This window comes from Pseudopipra pipra, chromosome W (assembly GCF_036250125.1).
Source record: "Pseudopipra pipra isolate bDixPip1 chromosome W, bDixPip1.hap1, whole genome shotgun sequence".
NCBI classification, from domain to species: Eukaryota; Metazoa; Chordata; class Aves; order Passeriformes; family Pipridae; genus Pseudopipra; species Pseudopipra pipra.
In genome coordinates this window covers 4,096,414-4,112,171 of record NC_087580.1, presented here as the reverse complement: position 1 = coordinate 4,112,171, position 15,758 = coordinate 4,096,414, and the positions used below count along the sequence as shown (strand labels likewise).

Below are 15,758 nucleotides of genomic sequence, written 5' to 3'. Positions count from 1 at the left end.
TCTCCGCTCTCCCCACTCCACGGCTACCGGGGTTCCCCCCCGGCTCTCACGGGGGGCCCCCAAACCGCTCTCGCCCCCCCCGCCATTGCCGAGCGACCACCAGGACCTTTTGGCTGCTCTTCTTTGTGCTCCCACTCGGCTCCTCCCTCGGCTGGGCCGCCGCTTTTGGCGGGTTTCCTCCTCCGGGATCCGGCCCCTGCAGCCCTTCCCCCCCTGGCCCAGCCCCCTTGGGCCCCCCTTGGGCCCGCCTTGCCCAATAAGTCTGATTATACAGATAAGCAATTGGTTTTAATCCACAAAACCCAAATGTAGAACCCAGCACCCTGGGCCATGAACAAAGTGCTGTTCCTTGGGCCCCCCCCGACTCCAAAGTAAAGGGAGAGGGGAAAAATACCTGCTGGTGGAAGAGCTGTTGCAGTCTGGTCAAAAGTGGTGGTTGCAGTCCAGTTGAGGATGGTGGTCTCAGGCTGGTTGAGAGCGGTGTGCTGCAGTCCTCCTCTGGATCCCACGAGTGGTAAAAAGGTTTCAAAACTCCAGGTTTATATATTCTCCAGTTCAGGCAGGAATGCCCAGTCCTCCCCTCAGAGCGGGGAATTCCATAAAAGGATGCTTAGTTCTTCCCTCAGAGCGGGAAATTCCATAAAAGGATGCTTAGTTCTTCCCTCAGAGTAGGGAATTCCATAAAAGGGTATGAGGACAGGAACACCCCCCCACCTCGCAGGCCCCCTCCCCTCCTCCCTGCCCCCCGATAACAGTACCTGGGAAAATGGCATGGAAGGCCATAGAATACACAGTTTTGGGCTACACCCATCCAGTGAGGAATCGGTCCCAGCTGTTCTTACTAGAACAGGATTCCAGAGTGGGATCAGGTGGAATTGTGGACCGGGATCAGGGCTGGATTCTGGAGTGGGATTGGCGTGGGATTGGGGTGGGATGGATGGAGCAGGGTCAGGAGGGAATCCAGAGCAGTTCCTACTCTCCCTGGGCTCCACAGCCGGCTCCATCCCCTGGGATGCGAACAGGGACATGGTGACTCCTTTCCCCGCTCTCATCCCAGCAGGAATCACAGCCTGAGTGATCCTGGAGCTGGATCTGCCCCTTCCCTCTCCCTGCGGAAAGGCAGGAGCTGCTGGCAGAGCTTTAATTTGGGTGTGAAAATCTCCTGCTTTGGGTCATAAATCCTGGCTCCCTCCTCCGGCCTCCAGCAGTTCCTCTGTGGGAACCAGGAATGGGGACAGGGGGGCTTGGATGGGGACACTGGGAACAGGCTGGGGACACCAGGAATAGGAATGGGGATGTCAGGACTGGGATGGGAACACTGGGAATGGGAATGGGGATGTGGAAGACCAGGATGGGAACAAGGGGGACAGGAATGGGGGACACTGGGAGCAGGTTGGGGACAGCAGGAATGGGAATGGGGACTTGGGGGACCAGGATGGGGACACTGGGAACAAGTTGGAGTCACCAGAAGTTGGGAATGGGGATACCAAGAGCAGGCTGGGGACACCAGGAACAGGGAATGGGAACACCAGGAGACAATAGGGAAAGGGATGCGGACACCAGGAACAGGATGGGAAAGCCAGCAAAAGGTTGGGGACAACAGGAACTGGGAATGGGGACATCAGGAGTTGGGAATGGCAACACCAGGAATGGGAATGGGGACATGGGGGACCAGGATGGGGTCATGGGGAACCGGTGGGGCATTACCAAGACCTGGTAATGGGAGCACCTGGAGCGGGAATGGGAATGTGGGGGACCAGGATGGGGACACTGGGGACAGGAACGGGGACACTGGGAGCAGGCTGGGCATTACCAGCAATGGGAATGGGCACGGCAGGAACGGGAATGGGCACAGCAGGAACTCTGTGTCTCTGCTGGCCCCCCGGGCTGTGCCTTGGAGCCCTGACAGCTCCTGCAGGTCGCAGCTTTCCCAAGGCCTGGCAGCCCTCGCTGCCGTTGCCGGTCCTGCAGCGCCGGGCGGGACGCGCTGCGGATCCCGCCGGGCTCTGGCGCTGCCACGGAACCCGCCGGCACCGTCAGCCCGCACGGCACCCATGGCAAGGGGCACCACGGCCGGGCAGCTGCTCCCCACGGCATCGCCAGCCCACAGCACCCGGCAGCTCACATTGACTCACTGCAGCAGGAGAGCAGCAAAGCCTGGCAGCAAACTCCCAGGGCAATTCTAGGGGCCAAAGGGACGCTTCCAGCAGCATTCCGGACTTGAGTATTCCCGCAGAATTCCTTCTCCAGCTCTGCAGCCTCTCGTGCTGTTCCAGGACTGTCGGGTTTACACTGCCCTCCTGCTGCTCCTGGCTCAGGGCTCGCCAGGTTCAGTGCCCCCTCGGCAGTCCAGGACAAAAGGAGGGCACTGCTCTGCTCTGCTTTCTGCTGCTGAACATCTTCATTCTCCTCCTCGCAAGGACCCACAACTCTCCCGCTTTCCAAAGAGCAGCAGCACTTGGCAGGCCCAGCAGGATCTTCCCCACAAAGGCCGTGGCACTGCCCTGTGCTCGTCCTGCCACAGGAGCTCAAGGCTTCTGCACAGCACAACTTCCCAGCAGTGACCTCCCTGCTCCAGAGGGATGAGGAGCCTCTGCTGAACTGCAGAGATTCACACACTGCAACCACTGCACTGCCTGCATTTCCTGCCATTCTGCAGCACTTGGGCATCTACTGGGGCTCTTCCTGCTGTTTAAGAAGGAGGTTTGCAAACTCGGGGAATTGGATGGAGTTTTGTTCCAGCTGCCAGCTAAGGAATTTTTCAACCTGTTACACAATACATGCAATGAAAACTCCAGTGATTTAAGAACTTGGACTCCAGCAGAACTGTTGGTTTATTTATTTCATCAGGAAAAATAGACCAGGAAATAAAGTCGTCCCTTAATATATGTAAGTCAAATGAACTAATTTAGGTAAATAGGCTCTAAAAAGGAAGTTATCGAGTTTTATATATGGATACATTAGAGAAGTCAGAGCCACAGGAGCCCCACAGACATGGTATTTGTCCTCAGACAACTGCAAGAGAAGTGTAGGGAACAGAACAAAGGTCTCTATGGAACCTTTGTTGACCTCACCAAGGCTTTCGATACTGTGAGCAGGAAAGGTCTGTGGCAGATTTTGGAACGTTTAGGTTGTCCCCCCAAGTTCCTTAAAATGATCATCTCACTCCATGAGGATCAGCACGGCCAAGTCAGTTACGGCAATGCACTTTCTGAGCCCTTTTTAATTAAGAATGGTGTGAAACAAGGCTACGTTCTCGCTCCTACCCTATTCACAGTCTTCTTTAGCAGGATGCTCCAAAGGGCCATGGCAGACCTCGATGATCAGGACGGTATCTACATTCGATACCGTACTGATGGAAGCCCTTTCAACCTAAGGCGACTGAAGGCCCACACCAAGACCTTAAACCATCTTGTCCAGGAGCTGCTTTATGCTGATGACGCCGCCCTCGTCGCTCACACAGAAGCAGCTCTGCAGCGTTTAACATCCTGCTTTGCTGAGGCTGCTGAGCTCTTTGGGCTGGAAGTCAGCTTAAAGAAAACAGAAGTTCTCCATCAACCTGCACCTCAGGAAGTCCCCCATCATCCCCACATCACCATTGGCCAATCAGAGCTCAAATCAGTCCAGCAGTTTAATTACCTGGGCAGCCTCATCTCCTCGGATGGTGAGATTGACGGAGAGATGGACAACAGGTTAGCAAAGGCATTTAGTGCTTTTGGAAAACTCCATAAAAGAGTTTGGCAAAATAAACACTTGAAGAAAAGCACCAAGATCAGTGTTTAGAGAGCCATTGTGCTGTCTACTCTCTTATATGGGTCCGAATCATGGGTCATCTACCGCCACCACCTGCGTCTCTTAGAACGCTTCCATCAACGCTGCCTCCGTACAATCCTAAACATCCACTGGTCAGATGATGTGACCAATCCATCTGTTCTAGAACAGGCAGCAGTCACAAGCATTGAGGCCATGTTGCTGAGAACACAGCTGTGCTGGGCAGGGAACATCTCCAGGATGAAGGACCAACCACCCCCTCCCTAAGATCGTGCTCTGTGGTGAACTTGCCACCGGCTGCTGCAAGAGAGGAGCCCCGAAGAGGAGATACAAGGACTGCCTGAAACAACATCTCAGCCTTGGCCATATTGATCTTCATCACCGGTCTACTCTGGCCTCCAGTCGGGAGGTCTGGAGACACCCCATCTCTAACGCTGCTGCTTCCTTTGAGAACGCAGCAGGATCACCATCGAGGAGAAAAGACAACGCAGAAAGAACCGTGTCCTGTCGATCCCATCCAAGGAGTCTTTCTGCTCTGCCTTTTGCAACTGGACGTGTCTATCTCATATTGGCCTCTTTAGCCACCAGTGTGCTAGGAGGGTTAGGGTTAGGGTTAGGGTTAGGGTTTAGGGTTAGGGTTAGGGTTAGGGTTAGGGTTAGAACTGTAAAAGAAGAGGTGTGATGCCTCAGAGCTTTTTGGAATTTTTATCTTTTGTAGATTTTAGAAGTAGTGGTGCAGTGACTGTAGATTTTAATGGAGCTGCATTCTATCCCTTACCCTGTAGCATAATGTTTACACATCCCCAACCCTGTTACCCCATCCCATATCAATCCCTCTAAATCCCGTTAGCGTGTTTAGTCTTCTTTTCAAGGTAGAGTTGTAGAAAAGCCTGGACCAGAAGACATCCCACAGACACAGCCACCTTCAAGCCCAGAACTCTGGAGGAGCTCCAAGGACTGTGGGTGCTGCGAAGAAGATGAAGCTGAGGAAGAAGGGGTCCCAAAGACCCCAAAGCCAATTCCCAAAGGGGTGTGTCGGGGGCAGAACGGGGCAGAAGTGGGGGGTGGAGACATCTGGGGTTGGATGGACCTTGTTCTAAAATCCCAGAGCCACTGCCTGGGGGGTGCCCGTCGTGTGTGTTCCCCTGGCCTGAGGCTCCACTAAAGGACCTGCTCTCTTTATCTCATCTCATCCACTCCCCTGGCCTGGAGTCTTTTCCTCCACGCTCTCTTGAGGCAACGGGGACTGGACCTACCAGGTGCTGGGGATGCTGGAAATCCCCCCCGGTGCTGGGTGGAGCACGTCAGCCTGGAGCACCCCCTCAGCCGGGACTGGGGTACGGCCCGGCCCCCCCAGCACCGGGGGCACACTGGGAGGGGGGTGAGGGGCTCTGGGGGCTCTGGGGGGAACTGGGAGGGAGTTTGGGGGGTAAGGGAAAGGGTCTGGGGGGGAATGGAGAGGCTGAGAAGGAGGTTGGTGGGTGCTGGGAGGGCTGAGAGGGGCTTTGGGGAGTCCTGGGGGCAACTGGGAGGGAGTTTTGTGGGAGCCTTTTGGGGATGGGAGAGGCTTTGTGGGGAAATGGAAAGGCTGAGAACGGATTTGGGGAGGTCCTTGAAGGGCTGAGGGTCCCAGCCTGGACCGCCCAATCCATCCCCGTGCTAATTTGGGGGGGGTCGTGTATCCCCCTGTACCTGCTTTTGTTCTGACACCAGCTGACTGCTCCCGGTGTTCCCAGTAAAGCTTCCCAATTCTCTGCACTCCCTGGATGTCCATTTTTGGGTTCACCTGAGCTTCCCCCTCCCCCGCAGCCCACGGACCCCCCCGAACCCCCAGCCCCGGGGCTGCCGCGGGGGCCCCCAACGGCCCTCAGCCAATCCCAAAGCGCCCACGCCGCCCGCGCCCAATCCCAGCGCGCCGCGCTGATGACTCATCAGTCGCCGGGAAGACGCCTCGAAAAAAGGGCCCCAACTGCGCCCTCAGCCAAGCCCAGCGCGCCCCAAACCCCCCAAAACGGCGCCGCCCGGCTGGTTTTGGGCTGTCAGCAGCTGTCCGGCGCTGGGCATGGAGCGTGTGCGGGGAGCTGGGGCCGTGCTGGCGGTGCTGGTGGTGCTGGGAGCCCCCCCGGCTGCGGGCGAGGAGCTGTCGGGTGAGCGCGGGGGGGCGGGAAGGGGGGTGGGATGTGAAAGGGGGGGAAAGAGGGGAGAAAAGAGGGTGAGGGAGCCCCAAAAGTGAGTGCGAGAGGGGTTGGAAGGCCCGGAGTGAGTGGGAGGGGAGTGGGAGCCCCAAAGTGAGGTTGGGGGGTCTGGGGATTGTGGGGACAGTGCAAAAGGGGTGGGAGAGGGGGGCAAGGGGTTGTGGGAGAGCAGGCAGAGGGGTGCCCTGGGCGTCCCTGGGTGTCCCTTGAGCCCTGGAGCGGTTCCCTGGGGCTCTGGGGGGGTCGGATCCACATTGAGGGGGTCCCCAACGCTTTGTCCATCCTGGGGGACCGATGGGGGGGTTCCCCCCCAGCCAAGAGCCGGTGCTGGGGCGTCCGTGGGGCAGAGGGGGGTGGGAAAGGGGGGTCCGGGGTGGCCCCCTGAGCTCCCACTCTGTTGGAGTGGAATAGGGCATGAGGGGCGAGGGGGGGACAGGGCACCCCCTGACCAGTGTCCTGCACACACAGGGGTGTTCCACCTGATGACAAACCACGAGTGTCACTTCATCAACGGCACCGAGTGGGTGAGGTTCGTCGAGAGGCACATCTACAACCGGGAACAGTTCCTGCACTTCGACAGCGATGTGGAGGTCTATGTGGGGGACACCCCACGTGGGGAGATCCAGGCCAGGCACTTCAACAGTAAACGGGAATGGCTGGAGTACAAACGCTCTGCGGTGGACAGGTACTGCCGGTACAACTACGAGGCTGATGCTTCGTTCACCGTGGAGAGGAGAGGTGAGCGTGGGGCAGAGCGGGTCCCCTCGGGCCCTGCCCTGGGAATGACCCTCAAACCCTCCCTGGGAATCACCCCTGACCCTTCAGCCCTCCCTCTGCCATTCCCCATGCCCTTTGGCCCCCTCCCAGTTCTTCCCAGTCCACTCCAGTCTCTCACAGTTTCTCCTAGTTTCTCCCAGTGTACTCCACTCCATCCCAGTCCATCCCAGTCTCTCCCAGTGCCCCCCCCGCGTCTCCACCCCTCTGGGGCCACCGAGCTCACACCCCTCAGCCAATCCCAGCGCGTCTCTCTGATGACGCTCCAGTTGCCAGGCAGACCCAAACCAAAGAGTTTCCTCACCAGGACTCAGCCTCTTAGTCCCCATCGCTTCCTTCCCAGTCCAGACCAGTCCTTCCCAGTCCCTCTCACTCCACTCCCAGTCCATCTCACTCCATTCCCAGTCGTTCCCACTTCACTCCCACATCTCCCAACTCTCTCCCCAGTGCCCCCAAGCCCATGCCCTTCTCCCCCACTCTATTCCCAGTCCCTCCCACTGCCATCCCAGTCCCTCCCACTGCCATCCCAATCCCTACCAATGTCCTACAAGCCCTCTGCCCTCCCTCCCAGTGCCCCCCAGCTCAGCCCAGTGTCTCCCCCCTCCCTCCCAGTGCCCCCCAGCGTGTCCATCTCGCTGGTGCCGTCGAGCTCCAAGCCTGGCCCCGGCCGCCTGCTTTGCTCCGGGATGGATTTCTACCCTGCGCCGGTGCAGGTGAGGTGGTTCCAGGATGGGCAGGAGCTGCTGGAGCACGTGGTGGCCACCGACGTGGTCCCCACCGGGGACTGGAGCTATCAGGTGCTGGTGCTGCTGGAAATCCCCCCCCGGCGCGGGGTCACCTACAGCTGCCAGGTGGAGCACGTCAGCCTGGAGCACCCCCTCAGCCGGCACTGGGGTACGGCCCGGCCCCCCCAGCACTGGGGAGCAACTGGGGGCAACTGGGAGGGAGTTTGGTGGGTGCTGGGGGTGATGGGAGGGGGGTTGGAGGGTCCTAAAGAGGCTGGGAAGGGACTGGCAGGAGGTTTGAGGGACGCCCGGGTGGGCTGGGGGAGAGTGGGCCGGGCTCTGTGGGGTGCCGGGGGGTGCGTGGGAGGAGGTTTTGGGGGTGCTGACCCCCCCGGCTCCCCCCAGAGATGCCACCGGACACCGTCCGCAGCAAGATCCTGGTGGGGGTCGGGGGCTTCGTCTTGGGCTTGGTCTTCCTGGCGCTGGGGCTCGGCTTCTACCTGCGGGAGAAGGTAAAGGGGGGGTCCCCGGGAGTTTTTTCCCCCCCCTTGCCCACAGCCTTTGTGCCGCCCCTGCCCCCCCAGCCCCTTTGCTCTCACCCCCTTTTCTCTCCCCACAGAGCTCCTGAGCCGCCGGCGGCCGCAGCCCCTCCCCGTGGCCTCGGGCCCAGCCGGGACCCTCCAATCCAGCCCCGCCCGCACTTTGGGGGGTGTCAGAGACTGGAACAGTTAATGATTTATGCATTCTAAGAGACTTCTGCAGGCTTTTGACTTTCTGATGGGCAACTGGGCCCATCCCCCTCCTCCAGGGCAGAAGATGTCAAGCCCCGAAAAGGCGGGAAGAGCCGAGTTTACCACGCCCTCCACATGAACTCTGCGCCAAAAAGGGGGACACCACCCTATGAAAACAACTCCCCGCCTTGGGGGAGGTGCAAAGGATATGGATATTGACTGGTGACTTTGGGGGTTTGGGGGGGATTTTTCCTTCTTTCTTCTCCCACCACCGCCTGCGGATCCAGACCATTGCTTTTTACATGGCTGGATCCAGTGGGTGGTGACTATATACGTTTTTACCACTCTTATCTTTTCGTTTTTCTTGCTCTCCCTTACTCTTACCCTGTCTTTCTCTCCCCTATGCATTTTTCTCCTCCCCCAAAAGGGTCGCCTTGTTATATGACAGCCCCCAAAATGCTGGCATAGTTGTTGGTACAAAATTGTTAACATAAACCTTGTCAATATGTTTTCAGACCCCAATTATTCAGTGTCGTTTCACTTTAATCCACCCCAAGGGAATTATTGATAAAACCTGAGTTACCCCCCCCCTTTTTCCTGGGGTGGGTCGTAAGAGTCACTGCTGTCCCTGTGATGTCACCGATGTCCCTGTGATGTCACTGTTGGCTCTGTGATGTCACTGCAGTCCCTGTGATGTCACGGATGTCTTTGTGATGTCACCAATGTCCCTGTGATGTCACCGCTGTCCCTGTGATGTCACCGCTGTCCCTGTGATGTCACTGATATCTCTGTGATGTCACTGATATCTCTGTGATGTCACCACTGTCTCTGTGATGTCACCGTTGTCTTTGTGATGTCACCTCTGTCCCTGTGATGTCACTGGTGTTATTGTGATGTCACTGCTTTTATTGTGATGTCACTGCTGTCCCTGTGATGTCACTAATTTCCCTGTGATGTCACTGCTGTCTCTGTGATGTCACTGCTGTCTTTGTGATGTCACCTCTGTCTCTGTGATGTCACCAATATCTCTGTGATGTGACCACTGCCTCTGTGATGTCATCGTTGTCTTTGTGACGTCACCACTGTCTCTGTGATGTCACTAATGTCCCTGTGATGTCACTGCTGTGTCTGTGATTTCACCGCTGGCCCTGCGACGTCACTGTTATCTTTGTGATGTCACCTCTCTCTCTGTGATGTCTCTGCTGTGCCTGTGATGTCACTGCTGTCTCTGTGATGTCACTCCTGTCCCTGTGATGTCACTGCACTCTTTGTGATGTCGCCGGTGTCTCTGTGATGTCATTGATGTCTCTGTGATGTCACCGATGTCCTTGTGTTGTCACTGCTTTCTCTGTGATGTCACCGATGTCTCTGTGATGTCACCACTGTTGCTGTGATGTCACTGCTGTCCCTGTGATGTCACTGCTCTGCCTGTGATGTCAGCGGTGTCTCTTCAACCAGACTGCACCCACCACTTTTCAGTCAGACCGTGACCACCACTGTCAACCAGACTGCAGATCACCCCTCTCGACCGAACTGCAACCACCACTCTTGACCAGACTGCACCACCACTCTCACCAACAGGGTTTTTTTCCCCTCTCCCTTTACTTTGGGCTCAGGGGGCCCAACAAACACCACTCTGTTCATGCTCCAGGGTGCTGGGTTATACATTAGGGTTTTGTGGGTTAAAACCAACTGTTTGTCTGTATAATCGTACTTATTGTGTTATTTTATTAAATTGTTATTCTGACTTATAATCTCTCTTTTGGGTTGAGTTCATTTCCCCTGCTGGTTTACCTTTAAACCAGCACAATCAGACTGCTGAAATTACCAGGGTATTACTCTGCTCCCCATTGGTGGCAAAATCCTGGCAAGAATACTCTTGAACAGATTAATACCCACTATAGCAGAAGGAATTCTCCCTGAAAGCCAGTGTGGTTTCAGAGCCAACAGGAGCCCAACAGACATGGGATTTGTTCTCAGACAACTTCAAGAGAAGTGTAGGGAACAGAACAAAGGTCTCTATGGAACCTTTGTTGATCTCACCAAGGCTTTCGATACTGTGAGCAGAAAAGGTCTGTGGCAGATTTTGGAACGTTTAGGTTGTCCCCCCAAGTTCCTTGAAACGATCATCTCACTCCATGAGGATCAACACGGCCAAGTCAGATATGGCAATGCACTTTCTGAGCCCTTTCTAATAAAGAACGGTGTAAAACACGGCTACGTTCTCACTCCCACCCTATTCACAGTCTTTTTCAGCAGGATGCTCCAAAGGGCCATGGCAGACCTCGATGATCAGGACGGTATCTACATTCGATACCGTACTGATGGAAGCCCTTTCAACCTAAGGCGACTGAAGGCCCACACCAAGACCTTAAACCATCTTGTCCAGGAGCTGCTTTATGCTGATGACGCCGCCCTCGTCGCTCACACAGAAGCAGCTCTGCAGCGTTTAACATCCTGCTTTGCTGAGGCTGCTGAGCTCTTTGGGCTGGAAGTCAGCTTAAAGAAGACAGAAGTTCTCTATCCACCTGCTCCTCAGGAAGTCTTCCATCATCCCCATATCACCATTGGTCAATCAGAGCTCAAATCAGTCCAACAGTTTAATTACCTAGGGAGCCTCATCTCCTCGGATGGTGAGACTGACAGAGAGATGGACAACAGGTTAGCAAAGGCATTTAGTGCTTTTGGAAAACTCCATAAAAGAGTTTGGCAAAATAAACACTTGAAGAAAAGCACAAAGATCAGTGTTTACAGAGCCATTGTGCTGTCTACTCTCTTATATGGGTCCGAATCATGGGTCATCTACAGCCACCACCTGCGACTCCTGGAACGCTTCCATCAACGCTGCCTCCGTACAATCCTAAACATCCACTGGTCAGATGATGTGACCAATCCATCTGTTCTAGAACAGGCAGCGGTCACAAGTATTGAGGTCATGTTGCTGAGAACACAGCTGTGCTGGGCAGGGCACGTCTCCAGGATGAAGGACCAACCACCCCCTCCCTAAGATCGTGCTCTGTGGTGAACTTGCCACCGGCTGCCGCAAGAGAGGAGCCCCGAAGAGGAGATACAAGGACTGCCTGAAAGAACATCTCAGCCTTGGCCATATTGATCTTCATCACTGGTCTACTCTGACCTCCAGTCGGGAGGTCTGGAGACACCCCATCTCTAACGCTGCTGCTTCCTTTGAGAACGCAGCAGGATCACCATCGAGGAGAAAAGACAACGCAGAAAGAACCGTGTCCTGTCGATCCCATCCAAGGAGTCTTTCTGCTCTGCCTTTTGCAACTGGACGTGTCTGTCTCGTATTGGCCTCTTTAGCCACCAGTGTGCTTGTAGCAAATGTGGGCAGAGCCCTTCCCAAATCTTCGTTCGCGAAGCCCAGCCATGATTTTGGATATTAATTTGGGAGTCTGGACTCATTGGTTTACTTGGTTCTGGAACTGGTATTTGGTTTATTTGGTTTTGGAAGCAGGTATTTGGTTTCTTTTGTATTATGGGTACTTCAGGTTGCAAAGAAAGACTCTTGAAGAAATCCTTTCTGGTATTTTGGATATTAACTTGTGATTTCTGGACTTATAAGTTGATTTGGTTTGGAAACTGGTATTTGGTTTATTTTGTATCCTTGAACCATTTGAAACAAATTGGGACCCCTTTGGAGGGACAAAGCTGTTGGTGCTCCAGGGGTTCCAGGACCCTGAGGATTCCAGTGCCCACTGAAAGTGTTATTCAGGGAGATCCTCTTGGTCCCTGGATGCGGGGAGTTCCAAGCAAGATCCCTGGGATTTTATTAAGGCATTAAAAGGTTTATAAAAGGTACATAAAGGTACATAAAAGGTGTACGTAACCAACATAGAAGTGGAGTTCTATAATATAATATGATTGACTTATAAAAAGTTGTGATAGAACTGTAAAAGAAGAGGTGTGATGCCTCAGAGCTTTTTGGGCTGCCCAGGGAGGTGGTGGAGTCACCGTCCCTGGAGGTGTTTAAGCAAAGACTGGCCATGGCACTGAGTGCCGTGGTCTGCTTGACGTGCTGGGGATGGGGCGTAGGCTGGACGCCAGTTGATCTCACAAGTCTCTGCCAACCTCAGGGACTCTGGGCTTCTGTGCCAGCCCAGCCTTTGGGGACAGCGTGCTGGTGGCTCCGAGGCTCCGTCCTTGCCTTGCCTTGCCCATCTCCTGGCTGCCAGGCAAGGGCCTTGTGACATCACAGCCTCTGTGGAACAGCGCGGTGGCTGAAAACTGTCAGTGCTGCGTCCCCGTGCCCAGAGCCTGGGCAGAAGTCGGCTGGCAGGGACGGGCAGAGACTGTGCAGAGGTGTCAGCTCGTCCCGCAGCAGCACGATGCCCAACCAGGGCATCTCCTGGCTCCTCAGGCTCTCGGTGCTCCTGCTCTTGCCTGGCCCACTCGAGCCTTGCAGCCGTGCCACAGGTGCCATTGCTGAGAAGCGGGGTTTTCCTTGGATGGCCCCTTGCCAGAAAAGGCAGGAGAGGCTGGAGAGAGGGGAAGGAGGGGGCTCAGGCCGCTGGGATGGGGCCGGCGGGCCGTGAGCCCGAAGCCAGCAAGGCCTTGGGCCCACACGGTGTCAGGGGAGGACTGAGAGCCCCCAGGGAGGAGGAAAGCTGGGCAGGCCCCAAGGCTGCTGGGCCTCTTCCTTGCCAGCCCTTTGGCCAAGGCCCCGAGGCAGAGGTGGGGCTCAGCCCCTGCCCAGCAATGGGCCACAGGCTGAGCCCCAGGGACACCAGAGCCAGGCGGCCTGAGCTCTTCTTCCTGCAGTGTCTGCCTGGGGCAGCCCAGCCAGGCCTGAGTCTCTGCAGGAGAGGCCAAGCCCAGCCAGAGAGGGCTCAGCCCTCTGAGGCTGCACTCACTGCAAAGGGAACAAAACATTGGCCCAGAGGACATCCTGCCCCCAAATGGAGAACTGGAAAGGTCAAGAATAAAATGTCCCCCCCCTTCCATTAGTCAGGAAATGTTTAGACCTCTTTCCTAAAAGCATCCAGGACTCAGGTCACCCAATTTTCTCTCTGACAAGGGTTTTTCCATGGTTCCTCTCAATTCCCAGCTCGCCCAGGATCACTTACGAGGTCCCAACCACCACTTTTTTTCCCCTCTCCCACCCCTTACCCATCATCCCCCAATCCCCAACCCCCTCATGCTCACTTTGGGGGTCCCACCCTTCCCTTTTCCCCACTCTTCTGACCTCTCCCACCTCTTTCCCTTCAGCCCCCAATTCTGAATCGCCCTCCACCTCCACTTTTGGGGGGGTCCCACTCTCCTCCCACTCACTTTGGTGTCCCACCACCCCTTTTATCCCCTCTGACTCACTGACCCCCCTTTCCCAACACCCCCTCTCACCTGAGACCTCCTCGCCTGCAACCGGGAGGGCTCCCAGTAACACCAGAGCCCATAAATGTCCCCCACAAAAAAGGGGTTAGGTGGGGTCCTGGGTGGGCTCTGAGTGGGTTTGGGGGTTCCTTGGGGGCTGTGGGGTGGTTTAAGGGGGTCCCAGCACACTTTGGGATGTGTTGGATGCTGTGTTGGGGTGCAGATGTCCCCCCAAAGCTCTCCCAGAACAGGGTGACACAAGGGGGAGGCACAGAGGGGTCCCCATTCTTGATCCATCCTGGAGCAACCACACTGGGGGCAACTGGGATCAGAGTGGGAGCAGCTGGGCCCCTGCTGGGCTCATACTGGGATCATCCTGGGAGTGACTGCAACAATACTGGGAGTATGTGAGAGGCACTGCAACCATACTGGGGATGACTGGGAACAAACTGGATTCATACTGGAAGTGTTTGCAAGTTACTGGGATCATACTGGGGGTGACTGGACACATAGTGGGATCATACTGGGAGCAACTGGGACCATGCAGGGGCAAATGGCATCGTCCAGGCAGTGACTGAAAGTGCCTGGGGCCAGACTGGACTCAGACTGGGAGTCCCTGAGAGGGAAAGGAACCATCCTGGGGGGGGGGGGGACTGGGAGCAACTGGGACCACCTTGGGGGCAACTGGAATCCAATTGGGAGTGACTGGGGGTGACTGGGATGATAGTGGGAGTGACCAGGACCATACAGGAACCATCCTGGGAGTGACTGTCAGTGACCAGGATCATACTGGGAGCAACTGGGATCATGCTGGCAGCACAAAGGACAGAGGGAGGGAAGGGGAACAGAGAGGGGAGGGAAAGAGAGGGGAGGGGGAATTTTAGAAAGGATAAAGAGGAAAGAAAGACAAAAGAAAAGAAGAAAAGTAAGAGAAAAAGCCGAGTTTAAACATTCAGTAAATGTGTGAGTCACTGGGAGCTCACAGGTCAAAGGCAGGTGAAGTGTTTGCAGGGGACAGGAGCCTGTTCAGGGCTCAGGAGCTGCTGCTGCCCAAAGGGAGGAAACGCCCCGAGGGCTCGGAGCAGAGTTTGTGCTTTGGGGCCTTTGCCAAGAACCCGCAGGAGGGAAAGCAGTTCCAGCCAGGGGGGCCCAGGGGCTCCCAGTACGGGCCCAGGGGCTCGCAGTCACCCCCAGGATGGGCCCAGTCACCCCCAGGATGGGCCCAGTCACCCCCAGGATGGGCCCAGTCACCCCCAGGATGGGCCCAGTCACCCCCAGGATGATCTCAGTCACTTTTAGTCACACCCAGTCTGATCCCAGCATGATCCCAGTCACTCCCAGTCTTATTCCATTCTCTCCTAGTAGGATCCAAGTTACCCCCTGCAAGGTCCCAGTTGCTCCCAGTCAGTCCCAGTATAATCCCAGTCACTCCTGGTGTCTCCCACTATATCCCAGTTGCCCCCAGTGTGGTCCCACTCACTCCCGGTCATTTCCAGTAGCTTCCAGCATGATCCCAGTTGCTCACAGCCACTCCCAGTCACCCCCAGTGTGGTCCTAGTTGCTCCCAGTATGATCCCAGTCACCTCCAGCCTGATCCCACTTGCTCCCAGTATATCCCAGTTGCACCAGCATGGTCTCAACTGCCCTCAGAATGCTCCCAGTCACTCCCAGTATGACCCCAGTCACCCGAGCATGGGCCAAGCTGCTCCCACTGTGATCCCAGTATGATCCCACTTGTCCCTAGCATGGTCCCACTTGCTCCCAGTTCCTCCCAGTGTGATCCCAGTTGCTCCCAATTGCACCTAGCAGAGACCCAGTCGCTCCCAGTATGATCCTAGTATGATCCCTGTATGATCCCAGTACAATCACACTTACCCCAGCATGGGCCAAGCTGCTCCCAGTTGCCTCCAGCACAGATCCAGTCAATCCAAGTATGATCTCAGTCTTCCCCCAGCATGGTTCCAGCCAATCCCAGTTTCCCTATTGTAGATCCAGTCACTCCCAGGTGCTCCGAGTGTGATCCCAGTACCCACCAGTATGGTTGCAGACACTCCCAGTATATCCCAGTTGCCCTCAGCTGCTCACAGTCATACCCAGTTACTTCCACTTGCCCCAGATGTTTCCAGTTCCCATCAGTACGATCCCAGTCACTCCCAGTCTATGCCAGTTGCCTCTAGTATGCACCCTGTCACTCCCAGTTACTCCCACTTGCTTCCAGCATGGCCCCACCGGTT

The 15,758-nt window shown here is 56.0% G+C and overlaps 2 protein-coding genes and 1 long non-coding RNA gene across 4 annotated transcripts in view; 2 read left to right on the top strand and 1 right to left on the bottom strand.

The window, feature by feature from the left end:
- The window catches only part of LOC135404424 (class I histocompatibility antigen, F10 alpha chain-like), a 538,949-nt gene that overhangs the window by 409,376 nt on the left and 113,815 nt on the right, over positions 1 to 15,758 (top strand). The window lies entirely within an intron of this gene.
- LOC135404523 (uncharacterized) overlaps positions 1 to 15,758 on the bottom strand; it is a 48,059-nt gene that overhangs the window by 17,342 nt on the left and 14,959 nt on the right. The window lies entirely within an intron of this gene.
- On the top strand, positions 5,607 to 8,177 carry LOC135404448 (class II histocompatibility antigen, B-L beta chain-like). The gene is made up of 5 exons (XM_064639201.1): positions 5,607 to 5,918; positions 6,435 to 6,704; positions 7,353 to 7,634; positions 7,871 to 7,977; positions 8,085 to 8,177. The coding sequence occupies exons 1-5, from the start codon at positions 5,834 to 5,836 to the stop codon at positions 8,091 to 8,093; spliced, it is 753 nt and encodes a 250-aa protein (XP_064495271.1). The 5' UTR covers positions 5,607 to 5,833; the 3' UTR covers positions 8,094 to 8,177.